This window comes from Sciurus carolinensis, chromosome X (genome assembly GCF_902686445.1).
Source record: "Sciurus carolinensis chromosome X, mSciCar1.2, whole genome shotgun sequence".
Taxonomy (NCBI): Eukaryota; Metazoa; Chordata; class Mammalia; order Rodentia; family Sciuridae; genus Sciurus; species Sciurus carolinensis.
The window spans coordinates 131,526,053-131,548,897 of NC_062232.1; the positions used below are offsets into that span (position 1 = coordinate 131,526,053).

General features: G+C 36.2%; 1 protein-coding gene and 1 pseudogene across 1 annotated transcript in view; both read right to left on the bottom strand.

Annotated features, from left to right (window-relative positions):
* Positions 1–1,493: 1,493 nt before the first annotated feature.
* LOC124972604 (dnaJ homolog subfamily A member 1-like) lies at positions 1,494–3,394 on the bottom strand (annotated as a pseudogene).
* Positions 3,395–4,737: 1,343 nt separating this feature from the next.
* Positions 4,738–22,845, bottom strand: part of LOC124971711 (chromobox protein homolog 1-like) — a 28,117-nt gene continuing 10,009 nt past the window's right edge. Inside the window, exons 2-3 of the mRNA XM_047535359.1 lie at positions 5,439–5,509; positions 4,738–5,382 (exon numbers count right to left, since the gene is read on the bottom strand). Coding sequence (XP_047391315.1) covers positions 4,738–5,382; positions 5,439–5,509 — 716 coding nt within the window. The remainder of the gene's footprint in view (positions 5,383–5,438; positions 5,510–22,845) is intronic.

The following is a 22,845-nucleotide window of genomic DNA, read 5'->3' on the forward strand; positions in this document are numbered from 1 at the left end:
GGAGGATCACAAGTTTGAGGCCAGCTTCAGCAACTTAGAAAGCCCCCAAACAACCCTGTCTCAAAATAAAAACTAAAAGGACAGGGGATGTGTATTAGTGGTAGAGCACTCTGGGGTTCAATCCCCAGTACTCCAACAATATACCAAAATGTGGGGAAGAACAAAACACAACTGGAGAATTTTCTTATATTTTCTCTTGTTCTTTTGTTCATTTGTTTCTGTTCTTATGATTATGTCAAGTTGCTGTCATTTTAAAATAGCTTGTTATAATCAAAGGATGTTTTTGTTACAAGTCTCATGATAACTCCAAAGGAAAAACCTGTAATAGACAAACCAAAAACTATAAGCAGAAATTCAAAACATGCTACAAGAGTAATTCAATTAACCACCAAGGAAGACTCAAAAGAAAGGGAGAAAGAAAGGAACTATAATAAAAGTAGAAAATAAGTTATATAATGGCTGTAGTAATACTTTACATATCAATACTTACTTTAAAGGTACATGGATTAAATTCTCCAGTTAAAAAGAAAAGAGTATCTGAATGGATAATAGTCAAACAGCAACAACAACATGAACACCATCAACAATACCCAACTATATTTTGCTTATAAGAAACCAACCTCAATGGGGGCTGGGGCGGTGGCTCAGCGGTAGAGCACTTGCCTGGCATGTGTGGGACCCTGGGTTCGAGACTCAGCAGCACATGTAAATACACCAATAAAATAAAGGCCTATCAACACCTGAAATTTAAAAAAAAAAAAGAAACCAACCTCAATACTAAGGATTAAAAGTGCAAGGATAAACAAGATATTGTATGCAAATGGAAGCCACAAGAAGCATGAGTAGCCATATTAATATTGATAAAATAGAAGTTAAATGAAAGGTAGTAAAAAGAGGCAAATAAGGTCATTATAAAACGATAAAGGGGTTTATTCATCAAAAGGAAATAATAATTCTAAATGTACATGCAGCCCATATGGAGCACTCAGATATATGAAGCAAGCATTAATAGACCCAAATGGAGAGGGAGACTCCACTACCATATCTGAGGATTTTTTTTATAAATATATAGTTTTATTTTATTTATTTATTTTTGCTTTGTAATCAGTGTATTAAGGAGACATTCATACATTTCAAGAATTGCTTAAATTCTGATATCCAGATTTAAGCGTGTGAACATATGATGACTTAAACATACAGTTAAAGCTATTCATCATATTTGCTAGACTACCAACATCAAATTACAGTTACTTTGGAGCATAAGTCAAATGGTTTAAAGTAAGCCTGTAACATACCTAAGGAACACCTTCCTATATTATACATGCAAACTACTTCTCCATGTATAGGTCTCTTCATTTTAATTTCTATGTTATCCAGCTCTGGAATTCACTACAAGGGCTTATCATTGTCCAAAGAGAAGGGAAAATTAATGTAACCAGGACTGGTCAACACAATTTTATATATATATGTGTATGTATATATATATATTTTTAAAAGATGGCACAATAGAAAGGAATGCAATTCTACAAGTGCAAGCCCTTAAGAAGCAGCATATAATGATAAACACCTTCTTTAGAAAGGTATCATTTCTTTCACTGATACCAGAAGGGAAATTATATGTTATGCCACCTTCAAGTAAGCTGAGGCAATAGAATGCAGAGGCATCACAATGAATCCCACTTAATACAAATAACTAGACAGACCAACACTCCTCTACAAATTAAGTTTTCTTTTTCTGATTTCCAGTTAAATACAGTTTTAATTTTAGAGCTTAACAATGAAGGGTAATACACTGAAACCAACACATATACCTAGTATTTCAGTCTAAGTTTGTCCACATACACAGCTGAAATCAATTACAAGGTATGGCCTAACAGATGCCAGGGGAACTTTTTTTAAAAGTAGTTTTTACAGGTATTAAACAACTTCTAGCACACTGAAGTCATCATACATACAGGGCAAAGTCAGAGCTTTTATATTTGCATTTATTCTTCATGTAACTTTTAAAACACTACTATAATTGAATATTAAAACAAAAACAATAGCAAGTAGTGAGCATATTATGATTATAGTCCTTCACTCATTCACTACTGCATATAAAATGCCTGCAGTGAGTGTTATTCACTGGCCCCATTAAGAGGTTTGACACTGAACACCACCTCTGGGATGATGTTCATCATCCTCATATGCTTCTCCATTATAATGGCGCCGTCTTTCCTGATTTGGATCAAAGTCCACCAGTTCTACCTGATCCATTTCATCAGTCTCTTCTACTCCCTTCCTCTCAGGTAGGAGTTTTTCCAGCAAAGAGAGTTTGTCAGGAGAGAGAAAGCCATTTTCAGGAAAGTTTACCTTAAACTCAATGATTAGGCGACCCTTTTCATATGGTCTACAATAAATTGGCATACCTTCGTTTAACACACACTTTATATCTCCATGCTTGACAATCTGACCTGGATGAGAGGTGATGACTATGGTTCGATTATCAAGAGTGGATATTGGTTTCTGGAATCCACATAATGGTTCCACCAGCTGTATGTCCATACACATGAAAAGGTCTTCTCCTCGTCGAGTAAAAACAGCACGGTCCTTCTGACCTAACACAATTATAATATCTCCTGGATCCAGTCCTGGTTCTTGGTCTCCTTCACCATGGAATGTTATCTTCTGTCCATCTTTCATGCCTTTGTCAATATGAACTTCTAGAATCTTCTTCTCTCGAACTATTTTCCTTCCATTGCAGCTTTTACATCTATCTTTAGGACTGATATGTTCCCCATGGCCCTGGCACTCCATGCACACAGACTGAATTTGCTGAACCATTCCAGGTCCTATCTGATGAATTCTCATTTGCATTCCAGTACCTCAGCAGTTGGGACAGTACTCTACTGCTCCTTTCTTACCACCTCGGCCTTCACATTTGTCACAAATCACATTCTTTTGCAGAGCCAGTTTTCTTGATGCACCATTATATAAATCTTCTAACGTCACTGAGAGCTGATGCACAACATTTTTACCTCTCCTTTCTCTCTGCATCCTTCCTCCTCCTCCAAAAAACATATCAAAGATGTCCATGGGGGAGCCAAAACCACCACCTGCTCCACCCTCCTTAATTGCCTGTTCTCCTCCTTTGTCATATAATTCCCTTTTCTTGGCATCAGAGAGAACTTCATAAGCTTGAGAAATCTGTTTAAACATTTCTCCTTCATTTGGATTCTTATCAGGGTGGTTCTTCAAGGCCAGTTTCCTGTAAGCCTTTTTCAATTCTTCCTGGGTGGCATTGGGTTTGACCCCCAAAACATCATAATAAGTGGTTTCTTTCACCATTTTCTACAGCCGGTGAGCGGGCTGAGGCCGAGTGGGGGAGTGGGAAGGAGCGTGTAATTCTGTGCAGCTTGGGCAGCCGCAGCTCCTCCACCTCTTACTAAGCGTTCTGGAAAGTTCCAATCTATAGTTTTATTAAGACAAAACTGACAGTGTGTATGAAGTTTACATTTAAACAAAAATTTCATAGAAACCTAACACATGCCTAAAAAGATTTTACAATGTAGTTCTAGATGCAGGTCTAGATGATATCAAGAACTTTTGGATTTCATGATTCAAGACAGCATTTTGGGTATCAGTTATTTCATAAAATTTTTTTCCTTAACAAAAATTTTAGTATCTTTAAAGTGAACCACTGCCCCAATATGAAAGCTAATCTCCTGAGATCAGGGCTTTTGAAACCACTCAACCTTTTGAATTGACTTAATGAAACTTTTGTGCTGTCAGTGACTGAACCCTGTCAAAAGCAGAGGCTCCAACAGTTTCCATTCGGAGAGTGTGGGCCCTCCTCTTTCCACTCTTCCATCTCCAATACCACCTTTGGCCCCTCCCCTAGTACTTCAACCAGTGGCTTAGCTGGACAAGCAGATTTATTTATAAATTTATGATTGGAAAAGAAAGGGTCTTTTTGTCTAATTGCAAGAATTAGCATCTCTAAGACAGAATGATCTGCCTGTGTATATTCTTCAATAAAAGACCTTCCCATCTTAGTTTCTATCTCCAGAATGGCAGCTTTGGTAACTTATGAACTGGCTCAGTCCTTGGCTGATAGGTTTCAGGCATTCACAGCTTTTAAACAGTCTCTCACAGTCCTCATTTATGGTGCCAATGACATTTTTTTGAAAAAGGTAAAATATTCTGGACATAGAACCAAATCATTAGTTACATGATCTTTCCATTGTTTCACTGTTTTCCCAATCAGGCCCCAAATTTTAACGAAAATGATCCTACTCATCTCCCTTCTTCCCCAACCTATCCCTCCCACCCCAAATAATATACCAGTAATAGCCAAAACTACACACATGCTATGCTGTAAAAATGTAGAATTAACACTATTGGGAAGAAGGCTGTGGGTTGTGGAGATGCTCTTTGAAGATCAACAGTATTTTTTGCCTTCCCACACCTGATTCTGCAAATGTCGTCCTTCATAGAAGGCTCCTTGCTTCTCTCAATGAAGTGCAGAATGGGTCGCCTTGAAACACTTACCCTTTTCCCCTCCACTGGGATGGGTGTGCAAACTAGACAGCTTGGAACTGCTTTAAAGCACTTGGGCTGTTGCAGGGCACAGAAACTAGACTGGCTCTTCAAAGCACATCTTCTCAAGTCACCTTTATGGTGTCAAGACAAGTAGAACTCCTTCCCTTCCCACTTAAATCCACAGTCAGAAGCGACAGGGGCTGGTACTCAGGAGAGTTAATTCTTGTCATCTTTTTTGTCATCATCCTCCAAGGGGTAGGAATGCCACGTCAGCCTTTCCTCATAGAAGGATATGACAACCTGTGGGCACTTGACATTGGCTTCCTTGGCAGGTACCAGGTCAGCCTTATCAGAATTTTTCCATTTCATCAGGAACACGAGCTCTCCATTGGAGTCTGTAGCTCCAATAATCCGCTTTGGCTCCAAACCCCGGGCAAAGCCCCGTGGCTTTCCAGACTCCTCTTTTTTCTTCTTTGGTTTGCTCTCTTCTCCCTTATCTTCAGAATCGGAATCAGCTTTACGCTCACCTCCCTCTGATTTATCTGTCTCGTGTGCTGTTTTCTGCGACTGTAGAAACTCAGTAATGAGGTCGGGACAATCCAGGTTCTCTTCTGGCTCCCATGTGTTGTCCTCATCTGAGAAACCCTTCCACTTTAGGAGGGACTCCACTTTGCCCTTTACGACCGGACAATCGAGAACTTTTTCCACCACATATTCCTCTTCTTCTTCTTCTTCTTCTTCTAGTACCTCCTCTACTTTCTTCTTGTTTTGTTTTTCCCCATGGTGCCCGCCAGCTTTCTGGTGTAAAGGGTGATGCTGCTCAGAGCAGCGCCCAAGAGTCCAGGAGGAATCCGTGTTGCGCTACTAGAGCAACAAGCCGGGTGGCCACAGTCGAAGCCCTAGCTGAAGCGGCGTACCGCAGGCCCAGGCCAACGGCCCTCCATATCTGAGCATTTTAATATCCCACTTTCAGCAATAGACACATCATCTAGAAAGAAAATCAACAAAAAATTCAAAGTTCTACCCTTGACCAAACAGCCTTAACAGACATGGATACAACATGCCATACAAAAGCTGTTAAATAACATATTTTTTTCTAATCACTACATGGGACATTCTCCAGGACAGATCATATGCTAGGCCACAAAACTGACCTCAACAAATGTTTAAAAATTAAAATCATATCAAGTTTCTTTTCTGACCACAATTCAATAGTGCTAGAAATCAATAAGGAAGACTTTGGAAACTACAGATACATGGAAATTAAACAACTTTATTTTTGAAAAACTAATGGATCTAGGAAGTAATCAAGAAGTTAGTTTAAAAATTTCTTGAAACAAATGAAAAGGGAGACAACCTATGGAATACAGGAAAAAATACTACTAAGACGGAAGTTTATAATAATCAATAAATGCATCAAAGAATACAAAGATCTCAGATAAAGAACCTGTCATTACAACTCAAGGAACAGGAAAAAACTAAGCCCCAAATTAGTAGAATGGAAATGATAAAGATCAGAGCAGAAATAAATGAAATAGTGGCTAAAAAGAAATTAAAAAGATCAGCAAAACAAAGAGTTGATTCTTTGAAAAGACAAAATCGCCAGACTAACTTAGAAAAGGAGATATAAGACTCAAAACCACAAATGAAAAAGGAAATATCACAACTGGCACTACAGAAATACAAAAGGTCATTAGCTATTATTATGAATAATTATACACCAACACATTTGATAGTATAGAATAAATGGACACATATATTTTACCAAGACTGAAACACGAAGAAGGAGAAAACCCAAACAGACCAATACAAGTAACAAGATTGAATTAGTAATACAATCCTCCCATCAAAGAAAAGCACAGGACCAGATGGCTTCACTTCTGAACTCTAGCAAACATTTAAATAACTAAACCAATTCTTCTTACATTATTCCCCAAAATAGAAAAGAAATGTATTCATAGAAACATATTTTATGAGACCAATAATACCCTGATATCGAAACCAGATAAGGAAGGATATACACCCCCACACCCTCACCCCACCCCCTACAATTCTGATTAACATGAACACAGAAAGCCTTAAATGTACTAGCTTTTATACATGCATGGAAATCTCACAGTGAAACACATTAATTTGTGCAATTAATATGCACTAATAATTAAAATGAAAGTTAACTTACATAAACATAAAAAAGATCTGACACACACACACAAACACACACACACGCACAAATATTAGCAAACCAAATCCAGGAGCACTTTACAAAGATTATTTTCCCTGACCAAGTGGAATTCATCCCAGGGTTGCAAACATAGTTTAACATGTGCAAATTAATACAGATGATACACCATATTAACATAATGAAGAGCAAAAATCATATGGTCACCTCTATTAATGCAGAAAAGGTATTTGATAAAATTCAACATCTATTCATGATAAAAACACTGAACAAGTCAGGCATACATGGAACATACTTGAATATAATAAAGGCCATTTATAATAAGCTAATAGCTAACATTATACCTAATGAGGAAAAGTTGAAAATTTTCTATGATCTGGAACAAGAAAAGGATGCCCCCCTTTTATCACTTTTATTCAACAAAGTGCTGGAGGTCATAGATAGAACAATTAAGTAAGAGAAAGAAATAAATGGCACCTATACCAGAAAGTAAGTAAAATTTCACTCTTCACAGATGACGTGATCTTTTTTTTTTTTCTGTTTTTTTAAATAATTTTTATTTTTATTTTTTATTTTTTTTTTATTTTTTTTTCCTTTTTTTTTTCATTGTATACAAATGGGATACATGTTGTTTCTCTATTTGTACATAGAGTCAAGGCATACCATTTGTGTAATCATACGTTTACATAGGGCAATGATGTTTATTATTTTTTCCCTTCCCCCCCACCCCTCCCACCCCTCTTTTCCCTCTATACAGTCCTTCTTTCCTTCATTCTTACCGCTCTCTTTATCCCTAACCCTAAACCTAACCCTAAACCTAATGCTAACCCCTCCCACCCCCCATTATATGTCCTCATCCGCTTATCAGCGAGATCATTCGTCCTTTAGTTTTTTGAGATTGGCTTATCTCACTTAGCGTGATATTCTCCAATTTCATCCATTTGCCTGCAAATGCCATAATTTTATCATTTTTTATGGTGGAGTAATATTCCATTGTATATATATATGCCACAGTTTCTTTATCCATTCATCAACTGAAGGGCATCTAGGTTAGTTCCACAATCTGGCTATGGTGAATTGAGCAGCAATGAACATTGATGTGGCTGTATCTCTGTAGTATGCTGATTTTAAGTCCTTTGGGTATAGGCCAAGGAGTGGGATAGCTGGGTCAAATGGTGTTTCCATTCCAAGCTTTCTGAGGAATCTCCACACTGCTTTCCAGAGTGGCTGCACTAATTTGCAACCCCACCAGCAATCTATGAGTGTACCTTTTTCCCCACATACTCTCCAACACCTATTGTAGCTTGTGTTCCTGATAATCGCCATTCTAATTGGGGTGAGATGAAATCTTAGGGTAGTTTTGATTTGCATTTCCCTTATTACTAGGGATGTTGAACATTTTTTCATATATCTGTTGATTACTTGTACATCTTCTTCTGTGAAGTGTCTGTTCATTTCCTTAGCCCATTTGTTGATTGGATTATTTGTATTCTTCGTGTAGAGTTTTTTTAGTTCTTTATATATTCTGGAAATTAGTGCTCTATCTGAGGTATGGTTGGCAAAGATATTCTCCCACTCTGTAGGCTCTCTCTTCACATTGCTGAGAGTTTCCTTTACTGAGAGAAAGCTTTTTAGTTTGAATCTATCCCAGTTGTTGATTCTTGCTTTTATTTCTTGTGCTATGGAAGTCCTGTTAAGGACTGATCCTAAGACAAAAAGTTGAAGATTTGGACCTACTTTTCCTTCTATAAGATGCAGGGTCTCTGGTCTCATTCCAAGGTCCTTGATCCATTTTGAGTTGAGTTTTGTGTAGGGTGAGAGATAGGGGTTTAATTTCATTCTATTGCATATGGTTTTCCAGTTTTCCCAGCACCATTTGTTGAAGAGGCTATCTTTTCTCCATTGCATATTTTTGGAACATTGTCTAGTATGAGAAAATTGTATTTATTTGGGTTTGTGTCCATGTCCTCTATTCTGTACCATTGATCTACCTGTCTATTTTGGTACCAATATCATGCCATTTTTGTTACTATTGCTTTGTAGTAGAGTTGAAGATCTGGTATTGCAATACCCCCTGCTTCGCTCTTGCTACTGAGGATTGCTTTAGCTATTCTAGGTTTTTTATTCTTCCAGATGAATTTCATAATTGCTTGCTATATTTCTGCAAGGTACATCATTGTGATTTTAATTGGAATTGCATTGAATCTGTATAGCACTTTAGGTAGTATAGACATTTTGACAATATTAATTCTGCCTATCCAGGAACATGGGAGATCTTTCCATCTTCTAAGGTTTTCTTTAATTTCTTTCTTTAGTGTTCTGTAGTTCTCATTGTAGAGGTCTTTCACCTCTTTTGTGAGATTGATTCCCAAGTATTTTATTTTTTTCGATGCTATTGTGAATGGGGTAGTTTTCCTAATTTCTCTTTCTGAAGATTCATCACTTATGTATAAAAATGCATTGGATTTATGAGCATTGATCTTGTAACCTGCTACTTTACTGAATTCACTTATGAGTTCTAAAAGTTTTCTGGTGGAATTTCCAGGTTCCTCTAAATATATAATCATGTCATCAGCGAACAGGGATAGTTTGAGTTCTTCTTTTCCAATTGGTATCCCTTTAATTTCTTTGGTTTGCCTAATTGCTCTGGCTAGAGTCTCAAGGACGATGTTGAATAGAAGTGGTGAAAGAGGGCATCCCTGCCTTGTTCCAGTTTAGAATGATATTGGCCATGGGCTTAGCGTAGATGGCCTTTATAATGTTAAGGAATGTTCCCACTACCCCAATTTTTTCTAGTGTTTTGAGCATGAAGGGATGCTGTATTTTATCAAATGCTTTTTCTGCATCTACTGAAATAATCATTTGATTCTTAACTTTAAGTCTGTTGATATGGTGAATGACATTTATTGATTTCCTGATGTTGAACCAACCTTGCATGCCTGGGATAAAACCCACTTGATCGTGGTGCACTATCTTTTTAATATGTTTTTGTATGCGATTTGCTAAAATTGTGTTGAGAATTTTTGCGTCAATGTTCATTAAGGATATTGGTCTGAAATTTTCTTTCCTCGATGTGTCTCTGTCTGGTTTAGGTATCAGGGTGATATTGGCTTCATAGAACGAGTTTGGGAGGGTTCCCTCCTCTTCTATTTTATGGAATACTTTGAGAAGTATTGGAATGAGCTCTTCTTTAAAGGTTTTGTAGAACTCGGCTGAGAACCCATCTGGTCCTGGACTTTTCTTTGTTGGTAGGCTTTTGATGACCTCTTCTATTTCATTGCTTGAAATTGGTTTATTTAAGTTGTGTATGTCCTCCTCGTTCAGTTTAGGTAATTCATATGTCTCTAGAAATTTGCTGATGTCTTCGAGGTTTTCTGTTTTGTTGGAGTATAGATTTTCGAAATAGCTTCTAATTATGTTTTGTATTTCAGTCGTGTCTGTTGTGATGTTTCCTTGTTCATTCCAAATTTTAGTAATTTGAGTTTTCTCCCTCTTTCTCTTTGTTAGTGTGGCTAAGGGTTTATCAATTTTATTTATTTTTCAAAGAACCAACTATTTATTTTGTTAATTTTTCCAATTGTTTCTTTTGTTTCAATTTCATTGATTTCGGCTCTGATTTTAACTATTTCCTGTCTTCTACTACTTTTGGTATTGGTCTGCTCTTCTTTTTCTAGGGCTTTGAGCTGTAGTGTTAAGTCATTTATTTGTTGATTTCTACTTCGTTTTTTGAATGCATCCCATGAAATAAATCTTCCTCTAAGTACTGCTTTCATAGTGTCCCAGAGATTTTGATATGATGTGTCTTTGTTCTCGTTTACTTCTAAGAATTTTTTTATTTCCCTCCTGATGTCTTCTGTTATCCATTCATCATATAATACTGTATTATTTAATCTCCAGGTATTGGAGAAGTTTCTGTTTTTTTATTCTGTCATTTATTTCTAATTTCAATCCATTATGATCTGATAGAGTACAAGGTAGTATCTCTATCTTCTTGTATTTGCTAACAGTAGCTTTGTGGCATAAAATATGGTCTATTTTAGAGAAGGATCCATGTGCTGCTGAGAAGAAAGTGTATTCGTTCTTTGTTGGATGGTATATTCTATATATGTCCGTTAAGTCTAAATTGCTGATTGTGTTGTTGAGATCTATAGTTTCTTTATTCAATTTTTGTTTGGACGATCTATCCAGTGGTGAGAGAGGTGTGTTAAAATTGCCTAGTATTATTGTGTAGTGGTCTTTTTGATTTCTGAGTTGAGAAGGATTTTTTTGACATACACGGATGAGCCAATGTTCGGGGCATAGATATTTATGATTGCTATGTCTTGATGATTTATGCTTCCCTTAAGCAGCATGTAATGTCCTTCTTTATCCCTTCTGACTAGTTTTGGTTTGAAGTCCACATTATCTGAAATGAGGATGGATACTCCAACTTTTTTGCTGTGTCCGTGTGCATGGTATGTTTTTCCCCATCCTTTCACCTTTAGTCTATGGATGTCTTTTTCTATGAGATGAGTCTCTTGCAGGCAGCATATTGTTGGATTTTTCTTTTTAATCCAATCTGCCAGTCTGTGTCTTTTGATTGATGAATTCAGGCCATTAACATTCAGGGTTATTATTGTGATATGATTTGTATTCCCAGTCATTTGTCTCATATTTGTTTTTGACATGATTTGGTTTCTCCTTTATTTGGCTATTCCTTTAGGCTAGCGCCTCCTGTTGCTGATTTGCATCGTTGTTTTTCATCTCTTCCTCATGGAATATTTTGCTGAGAATGTTCTGTAATGCTGGCTTTCTTTTTGTAAATTCCTTTAGCTTTTGTTTATCATGGAAGGATCTTATTTCATCGTCAAATTTGAAGGTAAGTTTTGCTGGGTATAAGATTCTTGGTTGGCATCCATTTTCTTTCAGGGCTTGGTATATGTTGTTCCAGGCCCTTCTAGCTTTTAGGGTCTGGATTGAAAAATCTGCTGATATTCTTATTGGCTTCCCTCTGAATGTAATTTGATTCTTTTCTCTCGCAGCCTTTAAAATTCTGTCTTTATTTTGTATGTTAGGTATTTTCATAATAATGTGCCTTGGTGTGGGTCTGTTGTAATTTTGTATGTTTGGAGTTCTATAAGCCTCTTGTACTTGGTTTTCCATTTCATTCTTCAGATTTGGGAAATTTTCTGATATTATTTCATTGAATAGATTGTTCATTCCTTTGGTTTGTTTCTCTAAGCCTTCCTCAATCCCAATAATTCTTAAATTTGGCCTTTTCATGATATCCCATAATTCTTGTAGATTCTGTTCATGATTTCTTACCATCTTCTCTGTTTGGCCAACTTTGTTTTCAAGATTAAATATTTTGTCTTCAATGTCTGAGGTTCTGTCTTCCAGGTGTTCTACCCTATTGGTTATGCTTTCTATGGAGTTTTTAACTTGGTTTATTGTTTCCTTCATTTCAAGTATTTCAGTTTGTTTTTTTTTCAGTATCTCTAACTCTTTATTGAAATGATCTCTTGCTTCCCATATTTGCTCTTTTAACTGTTGATTGGTGCGATCATTTAATGCCTGCATTTGCTCTTTCATCTCCTCCTTCAATGCCTGCATTTGCTCTTTCATCATCTCATTTGCTTCCCTGATTGTTTTAATTATGTACATTCTGAACTCCCTTTCTGACATTTCTTCTGCTGTGCTGTCATTGGGTTTTATTGATGTAGTATCTAGGTTTGTTTGGGACATTTTCTTCCCTTGTTTTCTCATATTGGTCAGCTGTCAGTGGGACCCTGAGATATTGCAGTTTTCCGCTATTGGCTTATAGTGTCCCGGTAGATTTCCAGTGTATCACCTCCCAGTCTTCAGTAGCCTGATGTCTTGGAGGAATCTGATAAAGCAGCGCATCCGAAGAAAACTGCCCCTAGCCCCCTACTGGTTCCACGGTTTGGAACTGGCTCTGTGCGGAAATGCTCTCACTGTGGGCCTGCACCGTGCAGCTGGCCGTGTGGGAGGAGCCCACTGCCGGAGTGTGGAAGACTACCTTGGGAAGACTCAAGCTGCCCTGCCCGGCTCCAATAAGCCACCTCTATCTGGGCCTGCCACCCGGGCCGAGCTTTACCCAGTGGGCAGACTCACCTGTGGCTCTATTTCAGTCTGAGTCTCTCAATGCCTCCCCTTCTTAACTCCTGAGTTCTGGAGTGACTGGGGGTGCAGTCACCCTCTAGGCCGCCATCTTGAATCGCCCCGTGGAAAGAGCCTGCGGCCGGAGTGGGCAGAGCTGCCTGAGGAAGTCTCTGGCTGCCCTGCCCTGATCCCAGAGGCTGCTTGCGGATCGAAGCTCTCCGTTGGTTCGGGGGCTTGTGGCTGGCTCTACATAGAAAGACTCTCACTGGGTGGTCTGCTCCGAGAAGCTAGCCTTGAAAGGCACCTCCCACCGCAGGGGTCCAGGCTGCTTGGGGAAGTCTCTGGCTGCCCTATCCTGGTCCCTGAAGCTGCTTGTGTGCCAGAGTACGCTGTGTTGCGCTGGCTCCAGGACTTGGAGCTTGTTCTGGTCAGAAAGGCTCTCACTAGCGGGCCAGTTCCGCTCCGGGAACCTGGAGAAGCTGGCTGTGTGGGCGGGGCCCACCGCCGGAGTGCACAGGACTGCCTGTGGATGACTCTAGCTGCCCTACCCTGCTCCGATAAGCCACCTCTATCTGGGCCTGCCACCCGGGCCGAGCTTTACCCAGTGGGCAGACTCACCTGTGGCTCTATTTTGGTCTGAGTCTCTCAATGCCTCCCCTTCTTAACTCCTGGGTTCTGGAGCGACTGGGGGTGCAGTCTCCCTCTAGGCCGCCATCTTGGATTGCCGATGACGTGATCTTATACATAGAAACCCAGACTCCACCAAAATAATATTGAAACTAATAAATTAATTCAGCGAAGTTGCAGGGTACAAAATTAAGATATAAAACTCAGTGACCTTGCTATATGTCAATAGTGAGTTATCTAAAATCCAAATAAAGTAATCCCATTTATAAAAGCTAAAAAATGTAGTGCCTCAGAAAAATTTAACCAAAGAGGCAGAAGATATCTACAATGAAAATGATAAATTATTAATGAAAGAAATTAAAGAGGACACAGAAAGTGGAAAGACATCTTGTATTAGTGGATTGGAAGAATCAATATTGCCAAAATGTCCATACTACCCAGATCTATTTAGAGATTCAGTGCAATTTCTATCAAAATAACAATGGCATTTATTCACAAAAGTAGAAAAGACTTTTCTAATTTTTTTATGGAACCACAAAAAAACTCAAATATTCAAAGCCATTCTGACCAAAAAGGAAACAATCCTTGAGGCACTGTACTACCAAACTTTGAAACAAACTACAAAGTTGTTGTAGTCAAAACACCATGGTACTGGCATAAAAACAGACACATAGACCAATGGAACAGAACAGAAAGCCTAGAAGTAAACCCAAGCATGTACTGCCAATTGATTTTTGCAAAAGGGTTAAGAATATGCACTTGGTAAAGGACAGTCTTTTCAATAAGCAGTGTTGGGAAAATTGTATATCCACATGCAGAAGAATGAAGTTAGTCCCTATCTCTCACTACGTACAAAGATCAACTGAAAATGGATTAAGGACCTAAATATAAGACCTGAAACTATAAAATTAATAGAAAACTTGGGAAAAATATTTGAGGACATTGGAATGGGCAAGGAATTTTTGGAGAAGACCACAAAAGCCCAAGAAACAAAAGCAACAATAAAAATTTCTGCACAGTAAGGAAAACACTCAGCAGAGTAGAAAGACAACCTACAGAATAGGAGAAAATATTTGCAATATGACAAGAGTTTGAAATCAGAATATATAAGGAACCCCACAAACGGAAGAGCAAAACTCCAAATAACCCAATTATAAAATGGTCAGTAGATCTATGTAGATTTTTTTGTTTATTTGTGGTGCTGGGGTTTGAACCCAGGGCCTAGTGCATTCTAGGCAAGCCCTCCACCAGTGAGCTACACCTGCAGCCCTAACTGTGGAAGTAGGGCTAAAAGTGGAAAGTAGATATAGACATTTCACAAAGGAAGCCATATAAATGGACAACAGGTACATGCAAAAGTGTTCAACATCACTACTCATCAGGGAAATGCAAATCAAAACCACACCCCAGGAAGAATGACTGCAAAAACAGTATTTTTTTTAAAAAAAAATTCTGGCAAGGATTTAGAGAAAAGAGAACATTTGCACACTTTTTGTGGGAATGTAAATTAATACAGCCATTATGGAAAATAGTATGGAGGTTCCTACAAAAATTAAAAATAGACCTACCATATGAACTACCATCAATCTAATTGCTGGATATATATCCAAAAGAAAAGAAATCAGTATGTGGAAGAGACATCTGCCCTCCCATATTCATTGCAGCATTATTCACAATAGTCAACAAATTGAAATAATCTGCCCATCAACTGATTAAATGGATAAAGAAATGTGATACACATTCAGTTATAAGAAATGGAATCCTGTCACTTGCAACCGCATGGATGGTATTAGAGATTGTTATGTTAAATGAAATAAAAATTGGGCACAGAAAGACAAATTCTGTATGATCACACTCATAAATGGAATCTAAAAAAGCTGATCTCATAGAAGTTGAGAGTAGAATGTTGGTACCAGAGGCTGGGGACAGTGGAGGTGGGGTGATGGGGAGAGGTTGATCAATGGGTGCTAAGTTACAGTTAGATAGGAGCAAGAAGCTCTGGTGTGCCATTGCACTGTGGGGTGACCAGAGATAACAATAATGGACCATCCAAAAAAAACTAGAAGAATAGTTATGCACTGTCTGCTGCAAAATGAAGGAAGGATATTGAATATTTTCACCATGAGGAAATGATACCTGTTTGAGGAGTCGAATATGTTCAAACCGATTTAAACTTTATATATATGATGTATACATGTATCAAATATTACATAGTACTACATTAATATATACAACATTTATGTTTTGTATATCAGTTAAAGTTTTTTTAAAATAGATTCTTTTAGTAAGATTTTAATTAGTATTTCTTTAGCCAGTCAATGTGATGGATTACATAAATTGATTTTTTTCAATACTGAACAAGTTTCACATAACTGGAATAAACTTCACTTAGTCATGGTGGTATAATTGCTTTTTATACATTGTTAGATACAATTTACTAGTATTTTGTTGAAGATTTTACATCTATTTCCATGAGCAATATTGGTCTGTAATTTTCCTTGTCATATGTGTCTTTGTCTACAAAATGGCAGTTATCAAGAATACAGGTAAGGGCTGGGGCTCAGTGGTAGAGTGCTTGCCTAGCATGTGTGAGGCACTGGGTTCCATCCTCAGCACCACATATAATTAAATAAAGGTTCATCAACAACTAATAAATTTTTTTTTGAAAAAGAATACAGCTAACAATAAGTGTTAGTGAGGATGTGGGGAAAAGCTACATTCATACATTGCTGGTGGGACTGCAAATTGATGCAACAACTCTGGAAAGCAGTTTGCAGATTCCTCAGAAAACTTGGAGTGGAACCATCATTTGACCCATTTATCCCATTTCTTCATATACACCCAAAGGATTTAAAATGAGCATACTAAGGCGACACAGCCACATAAGTGTTTATAGCAGCTCAATTCACAAGAGCTAAGCTATGGAGCCAATCTATGTGCTCTTCGATAGATGAATAGATAAAGAAAAAGTGATATATACACACTATGGAATATTACTCAGCCATAAAGAAGAATGACTTTATGTCATTTGCCAGCAAATGGATAGATCTGGAGACTATCATCCCAAGTGAAGTAAGCCAGTCCCAAAAAACAAAAGGTTGAATGTGTTCTCTGATATGTGGAAACTAACCCACAATAAGGGGATGGGTGTGAGGAGAAGAATAGACATGCAATAGATTAGACAATGGGGAATGGAAGGAAGGGAGGGGGATAGCAAAGAAAGTGGAATTAATCTGACATAACTTTCCAATGTAATATATGAAAACAGTACAGTGAGTCCCACCACCATATACATCCATAAGAATGGGACTCTAACTAGAATAAGATATATTCACGCTTGTATAATTATGTCAAAATGAATTCTGCTGTCATGTATAACTAGAGAAACAATAAATACAAAGAAGTGTCTCTGTCTTACAGAATGAGTTAGGAAGTGTTCTTTCTGCTTTTACTTTCTGGTAGAGATTATAGAAAATTGATATCACCTCTTCCTTCAATGTCGGTAAAATTAACTAGTGGAATAATCTGCACCTGTTGCTTTTTGGAAAGGTTATTAATTGTTGGTTTGATATGTTTAATTAAATGTAGGCCTACTTAGATGACCTACTGTGTGAATTTTGGTAGATTTTTGTCTTTCAAGAGGAATTGGTTCATTTCATCAAAGTTATCAGATTTGTAGGCTACCATTGTTCATAATATTACTTTGTTATATTTTTAATGTCTACAGGATCAGTTGTGATATCTTTCATTTCTGATATTAGCAAGAGTTTCTTCTCTCTTCTGTCCTCTGTCTTCATTGATTTTATTGATCTTTTCAAAAACTCACATTATGGTTTAATAGATTTTCTCTATTAATTTCCTATCTTCAGCTTAATTGATTTCTCTCCTAACTTGTATTACTTAATTTCTTGTACTTAATTTGTATTTAATTGGCTCTTCTTTCACTACTTTTTTAAGATAGAAGTTTATATTGCTGATGTTATATTTCTCTGATTTATCTATTAAATGCTAAAAAATTCCCCCTAGGCACTGCTTTCGCTGCATTCTGTAAATATTGAAAGTTATATTTTCATGTAATTTAGTTCCAAAATATTTTATTTCTTCTGAGATTTCATTTTGACCATGTGTTATTTTTAAATGTGTTTAATTTCTATATATTTTGTGATTTTCTACCTAACTTCTTGTTATTGATTGCTAGTTTAATTCTATCATGATCTGAGAGAATACTTTGTATGATTTTTATTCTTTTTAATTTATTAAAATGTGTTTTATGGCCCCCAATATGATCTAGATTAGTTAATGGGAACTTGAGAAGAATCAATATTCTGCTGTTGGATAAAGTATTCTATATACGTTAACAAGAACCAGTTAATTAATACTGCTGTTCAGTTCAATTGTATCCTTATCGATTTTATACCTGCTAAATCTGTCAATTACTGAAAGAAGGATACTGACATTTCCACCTGTAAGGGGATTTATTTCTCCTTACAGTTTTATAATTTTATTCCTATGTATTTTGGTACTATTTTAAGACAGGTACACATGAAGGACTGTTTTGTTTTAGACAATTAACCCTTCTATCATTATGTAATGGCATTTTTATCCCCCCACCAATTTTTCTTTCTCTAAAATCTACTTTGTCTGAAATTTAGGTTTACTCCAACTTTCTTATGACTGGTGTCAGCATGGTATATATTTCTATATCCATTTACTTTTAATATGTCTCTGTACTTGTATTTGAGTTTCTGGTAGAAATGTAGCTGTGATTTTATTCACTCTGATAAATTTTTAGTTGGTATATTTAGAACATTTAAGTTTAAAGTAATTGATATGTTTGGATTACTATATATCTGATTTGTAACTTTTTTCTTTTCTTTGCTCCTATTTTTATTTATTTTATCTTGACTTTTTGTGTTTCACTCCCCCCCTTCCCAGTGTATTTTATATGATTCATTTTCCCCCTTCTTAGTATATAGGTTATACTTCTTTTTAAAAAGTTTTAAGTGGTCTCCCTAAAATTTGTAATATACATTTACAACTAATATAAGTCTACTTTCAAATAATGCTACACAGCATCAAAGATAAAAGAAGAATCAGCAATGCTGTTGCTGTTATAGGATCTTTCATCCTTCATAAAATCAGTCATATATCTCAATTATTCATAGGATATATATACATATATATAATATGCTATCATGTTATATAAACTTTTATGTGCTAGATAATTTAAGAATAGAAAAATTTTATTTTATCTTATGTGTTCTTGAACAATCTTCCTTTTTAAATGTGGATCTTTCTGACCTATATCATTTTCTTCTCCCTGAAGAACTTTTTCTTGCAAGGCAGGTGACATTTTTCCTCAATTTTTGTCTGAGAAATTCTGTATTTCACTCCACTCTCTTCTTGCTTTCATAGTGACTGATGAGAAGAATTTCTAATTATTATAGTTCTTCTAAAGATGTGTTTTCCCTGTGATTTCAAATTTTCTGTAATTTGAATATGATGTGCTTAGGTGGGTTTTTCTTTCTTTGTATCAGTATTTGTCCTACTTGGTGTTAACTTAGTTTCCTTGCATCTATGGTTTGATTTCTGTTAATTTTGAAATATTCTCACCTAGCACTATTCAAATATTTTTGTATCTCTTTCTCTCTTCTAGGATTACCATTAAATACATGTTACACCTTTTGTAGTTGTCTCATAATTATTGAACATTCTGTTGTATTTTTCAGTCATTTTTCTCTTTGCTTTTCAGCTTGGGTAGTTAATATTGCCCTATCTCCAAACTAACTGATTTTTTTTCCTGGGTCATGTCCAGTCTACTGATGAACCCATCAAAGATATTCTTTACTTCTATAATAATATTATGATTTCTAGGTTCTACTTTTTATTTATTATTAGAATTTCTACTTGATTATCTATTATAGAATGTTGTTCACTTTTCCCGTTAGAGCTTTTAATATATTAATCATGTCTTTTAAATTTCTGGTCTAATTTTCTGAAATATCTACTATATATGAGTCTGGTTATGATGCTTTCCCTATCTTCAGACTGTTTTTTTGCCTATTATATTTCCTTCTAACTTTTTGTTTAAAGATGTGCATGATATGTTAAGTAAAGGAACCGAGGTAAATAGGCCATAGTGTGAAGTTTTATGTTTATCTCTCTAGGAGTTAGGCTGTGTTTATTGTTTGCTGTAGTTGTAGGTATCATGGCCTAAAATTTCCTCTAGTATCCTTGTTTTGGTCTCCTTTGTTGTCGTGAGTTTTTCTAGAGATTACTTTTTAAATACAGTGTGAGCCTTGCATTTGTTTTCAGCTATTTATAGGAAATGGATTGATGTGATGGTAAGTAAGGTCTTGATCTTTGAGTCAGTACCTCTGGGCTTTGACCTTCATAATTGCTTCAGGATGGAATGAGTATTTATCTTCTTCCATCTAGAAGGCTAATAAGGTTTCTTGGCGGGTAACCCCACAAAGACTCTGGTTTAACCTCTGGTAAAATTCACATTGTTTAGGCTCTGGTAAAGGAGTTTCTCTTGAGGGTAGGGTTTCATTAACAAGAATAGAACATTGGGTGTATTTCAAAATGGATATTTTCCCCCTTTCCTGACCAAAACATGAGGAAATTTGTCTCAACCGATCACCCTAAGAACCTTGTGGGGATCTTGGAGGTAAAACTTATGGAAATATGGGGAATTTTTAATCTCCCAAGCTAGTCCAGACTCCCTTTAAGCGTTTCTATCCCATGCAGGCTTCAGTGTGGTTTCTGCTCCCAGTAAGCTTTGACTTTGTGCACCTACCTGTTGTACTCTGAAGTTTTCATGGTAGTAGTATGTCCTGTAACCCCAGTTCTTTGATAAACCTAAAAAGAGTTGTTAATTTTCAGTTCTTCAGCTTTTTGTTGTTGTTGTTGTTGTTGTTGTTGTGTAGACAAGAAGATGACTTGTAAGCTCTTCACATGTCCAATCAGACATTGGAAATTGGTTTAGTCTAATTTTCATGTTATTACATTTTGAGAATTGTTTTTGCCCAGTATATCTAAGGTGAAGTTTAAAAAAAATTTAAGTGTTTATGTTTTATTTATTTACTTTATATTTTAATTATATTTACTCATTGTGATCACAAATTTTGTCCTCTGGGTTTCTTTTAAACATTTTGAGTTTTATTCATAGTATGTTATACAATGATTTCTATGACTTTTAATAGACATCTAAAAGTAACTTCTAAATGGAAAACCAAGTACAAGAGGCTTATAGAACTCCAAACATACAAAATTACAACAGACCCACACCAAGGCACATTATTATGAAAATACATAACATACAAAATAAAGACAGAATTTTAAAGGCCGTGAGAGAAAAGAATCAAATTACATTCAGAGGAAAACCAATACGGATATCAGCAGATTTTTCAATCCAGACCCTAAAAGCTAGAAGGGCCTGGAACAACATTTACCAAACCCTGAAAGAAAATGGATGCCAACCAAGAATCTTATACCCAGCAAAACTTACCTTCAAATTTGACGATGAAATAAGATCCTTCCATGATAAACAAAAGCTAAAGGAATTTACAAAAAGAAAGCCAGCATTACAGAACATTCTCAGCAAAATATTCCATGAGGAAGAGATGAAAAACAACGATGCAACTCAGCAACAGGAGGCGCTAGCCTAAAGGAATAGCCAAATAAAGGAGAAACCAAATCATGTCAAAAACAAATATGAGACAAATGACTGGGAATACAAATCATATCACAATAATAACCCTGAATGTTAATGGCCTGAACTCATCAATCAAAAGACATAGACTGGCAGATTGGATTAAAAAGAAAAATCCAACAATATGCTGCCTAAAAGAGACTCATCTCATAGAAAGAGATACCCATAGACTAAAGGTGAAAGGATGGGGAAAAACATACCATGCACATGGACACAGAAAAAAAGCTAGAGTATCCATCCTCATTTCAGATAATGTGGACTTCAAGCCAAAACTAGTCAGAAGGGATAAAGAAGGACATTATATACTGCTTAAGGGAAGCATAAATCAGCAAGATATAACAATCATAAACATCTATGCCCCAAACAGTGGCTCATCCATGTATGTTATACAAATCCTTCTCAATTCCAGAAATCAAATAGACCACAACACAATAATACTAGGCGATTTTAACACACCTCTCTCACCACTGGATAGATCATCCAAACAAAAATTGAGTAAAGAAACCATAGATCTCAATAACACAAACAACAATTTAGACTTAACCGACATATATAGAATATACCATCCAACAAAGAACGAATACACTTTCTTCTCAGCAGCACATGGATCCTTCACTAAAATAGACCATATTTTATGCCACAAAGCTACTGTTAGCAAATAGAAGAAGATAGAGATACTACCTTGTACTCTATCAGATCATAATGGATTGAAATTAGAAATAAATGACAGAATAAAAAACAGAAACTTCTCCAATACCTGGAGATTAAATAATACAGTATTATATGATGAATGGATAACAGAAGGCATCAGGAGGGAAATAAAAAAATTCTTAGAAGTAAACGAGAACAAAGATACATCATATCAAAATCTCTGGGACACTATGAAAGCAGTACTTAGAGGAAGATTTATTTCATGGGATGCATTCAAAAAACGAAGTAGAAATCAACAAATAAATGACTTAACACTACAGCTCAAAGCCCTAGAAAAAGAAGAGCAGACCAATACCAAAAGTAGTAGAAGACAGGAAATAGTTAAAATCAGAGCCGAAATCAATGAAATTGAAACAAAAGAAACAATTGGAAAAATTAACAAAATAAATAGTTGGTTCTTTGAAAAAATAAACAAAATTGATAAACCCTTAGCCACACTAACAAAGAGAAAGAGGGAGAAAACTCAAATTACTAAAATTTGGAATGAACAAGGAAACATCACAACAGACACGACTGAAATACAAAACATAATTAGAAGCTATTTTGAAAATCTATACTCCAACAAAACAGAAAACCTCGAAGACATCAGCAAATTTCTAGAGACATATGAATTACCTAAACTGAACGAGGAGGACATACACAACTTAAATAAACCAATTTCAAGCAATGAAATAGAAGAGGTCATCAAAAGCCTACCAACAAAGAAAAGTCCAGGACCAGATGGGTTCTCAGCCGAGTTCTACAAAACCTTTAAAGAAGAGCTCATTCCAATACTCCTCAAACTATTCCATAAAATAGAAGAGGAGGAAACCCTCCCAAACTCGTTCTATGAAGCCAATATCACCCTGATACCTAAACCAGACAGAGACACATCAAGGAAAGAAAATTTCAGACCAATATCCTTAATGAACATTGACGCAAAAATTCTCAACAAAATTTTAGCAAATTGCATACAAATATATATTAAAAAGATAGTGCACCATGATCAAGT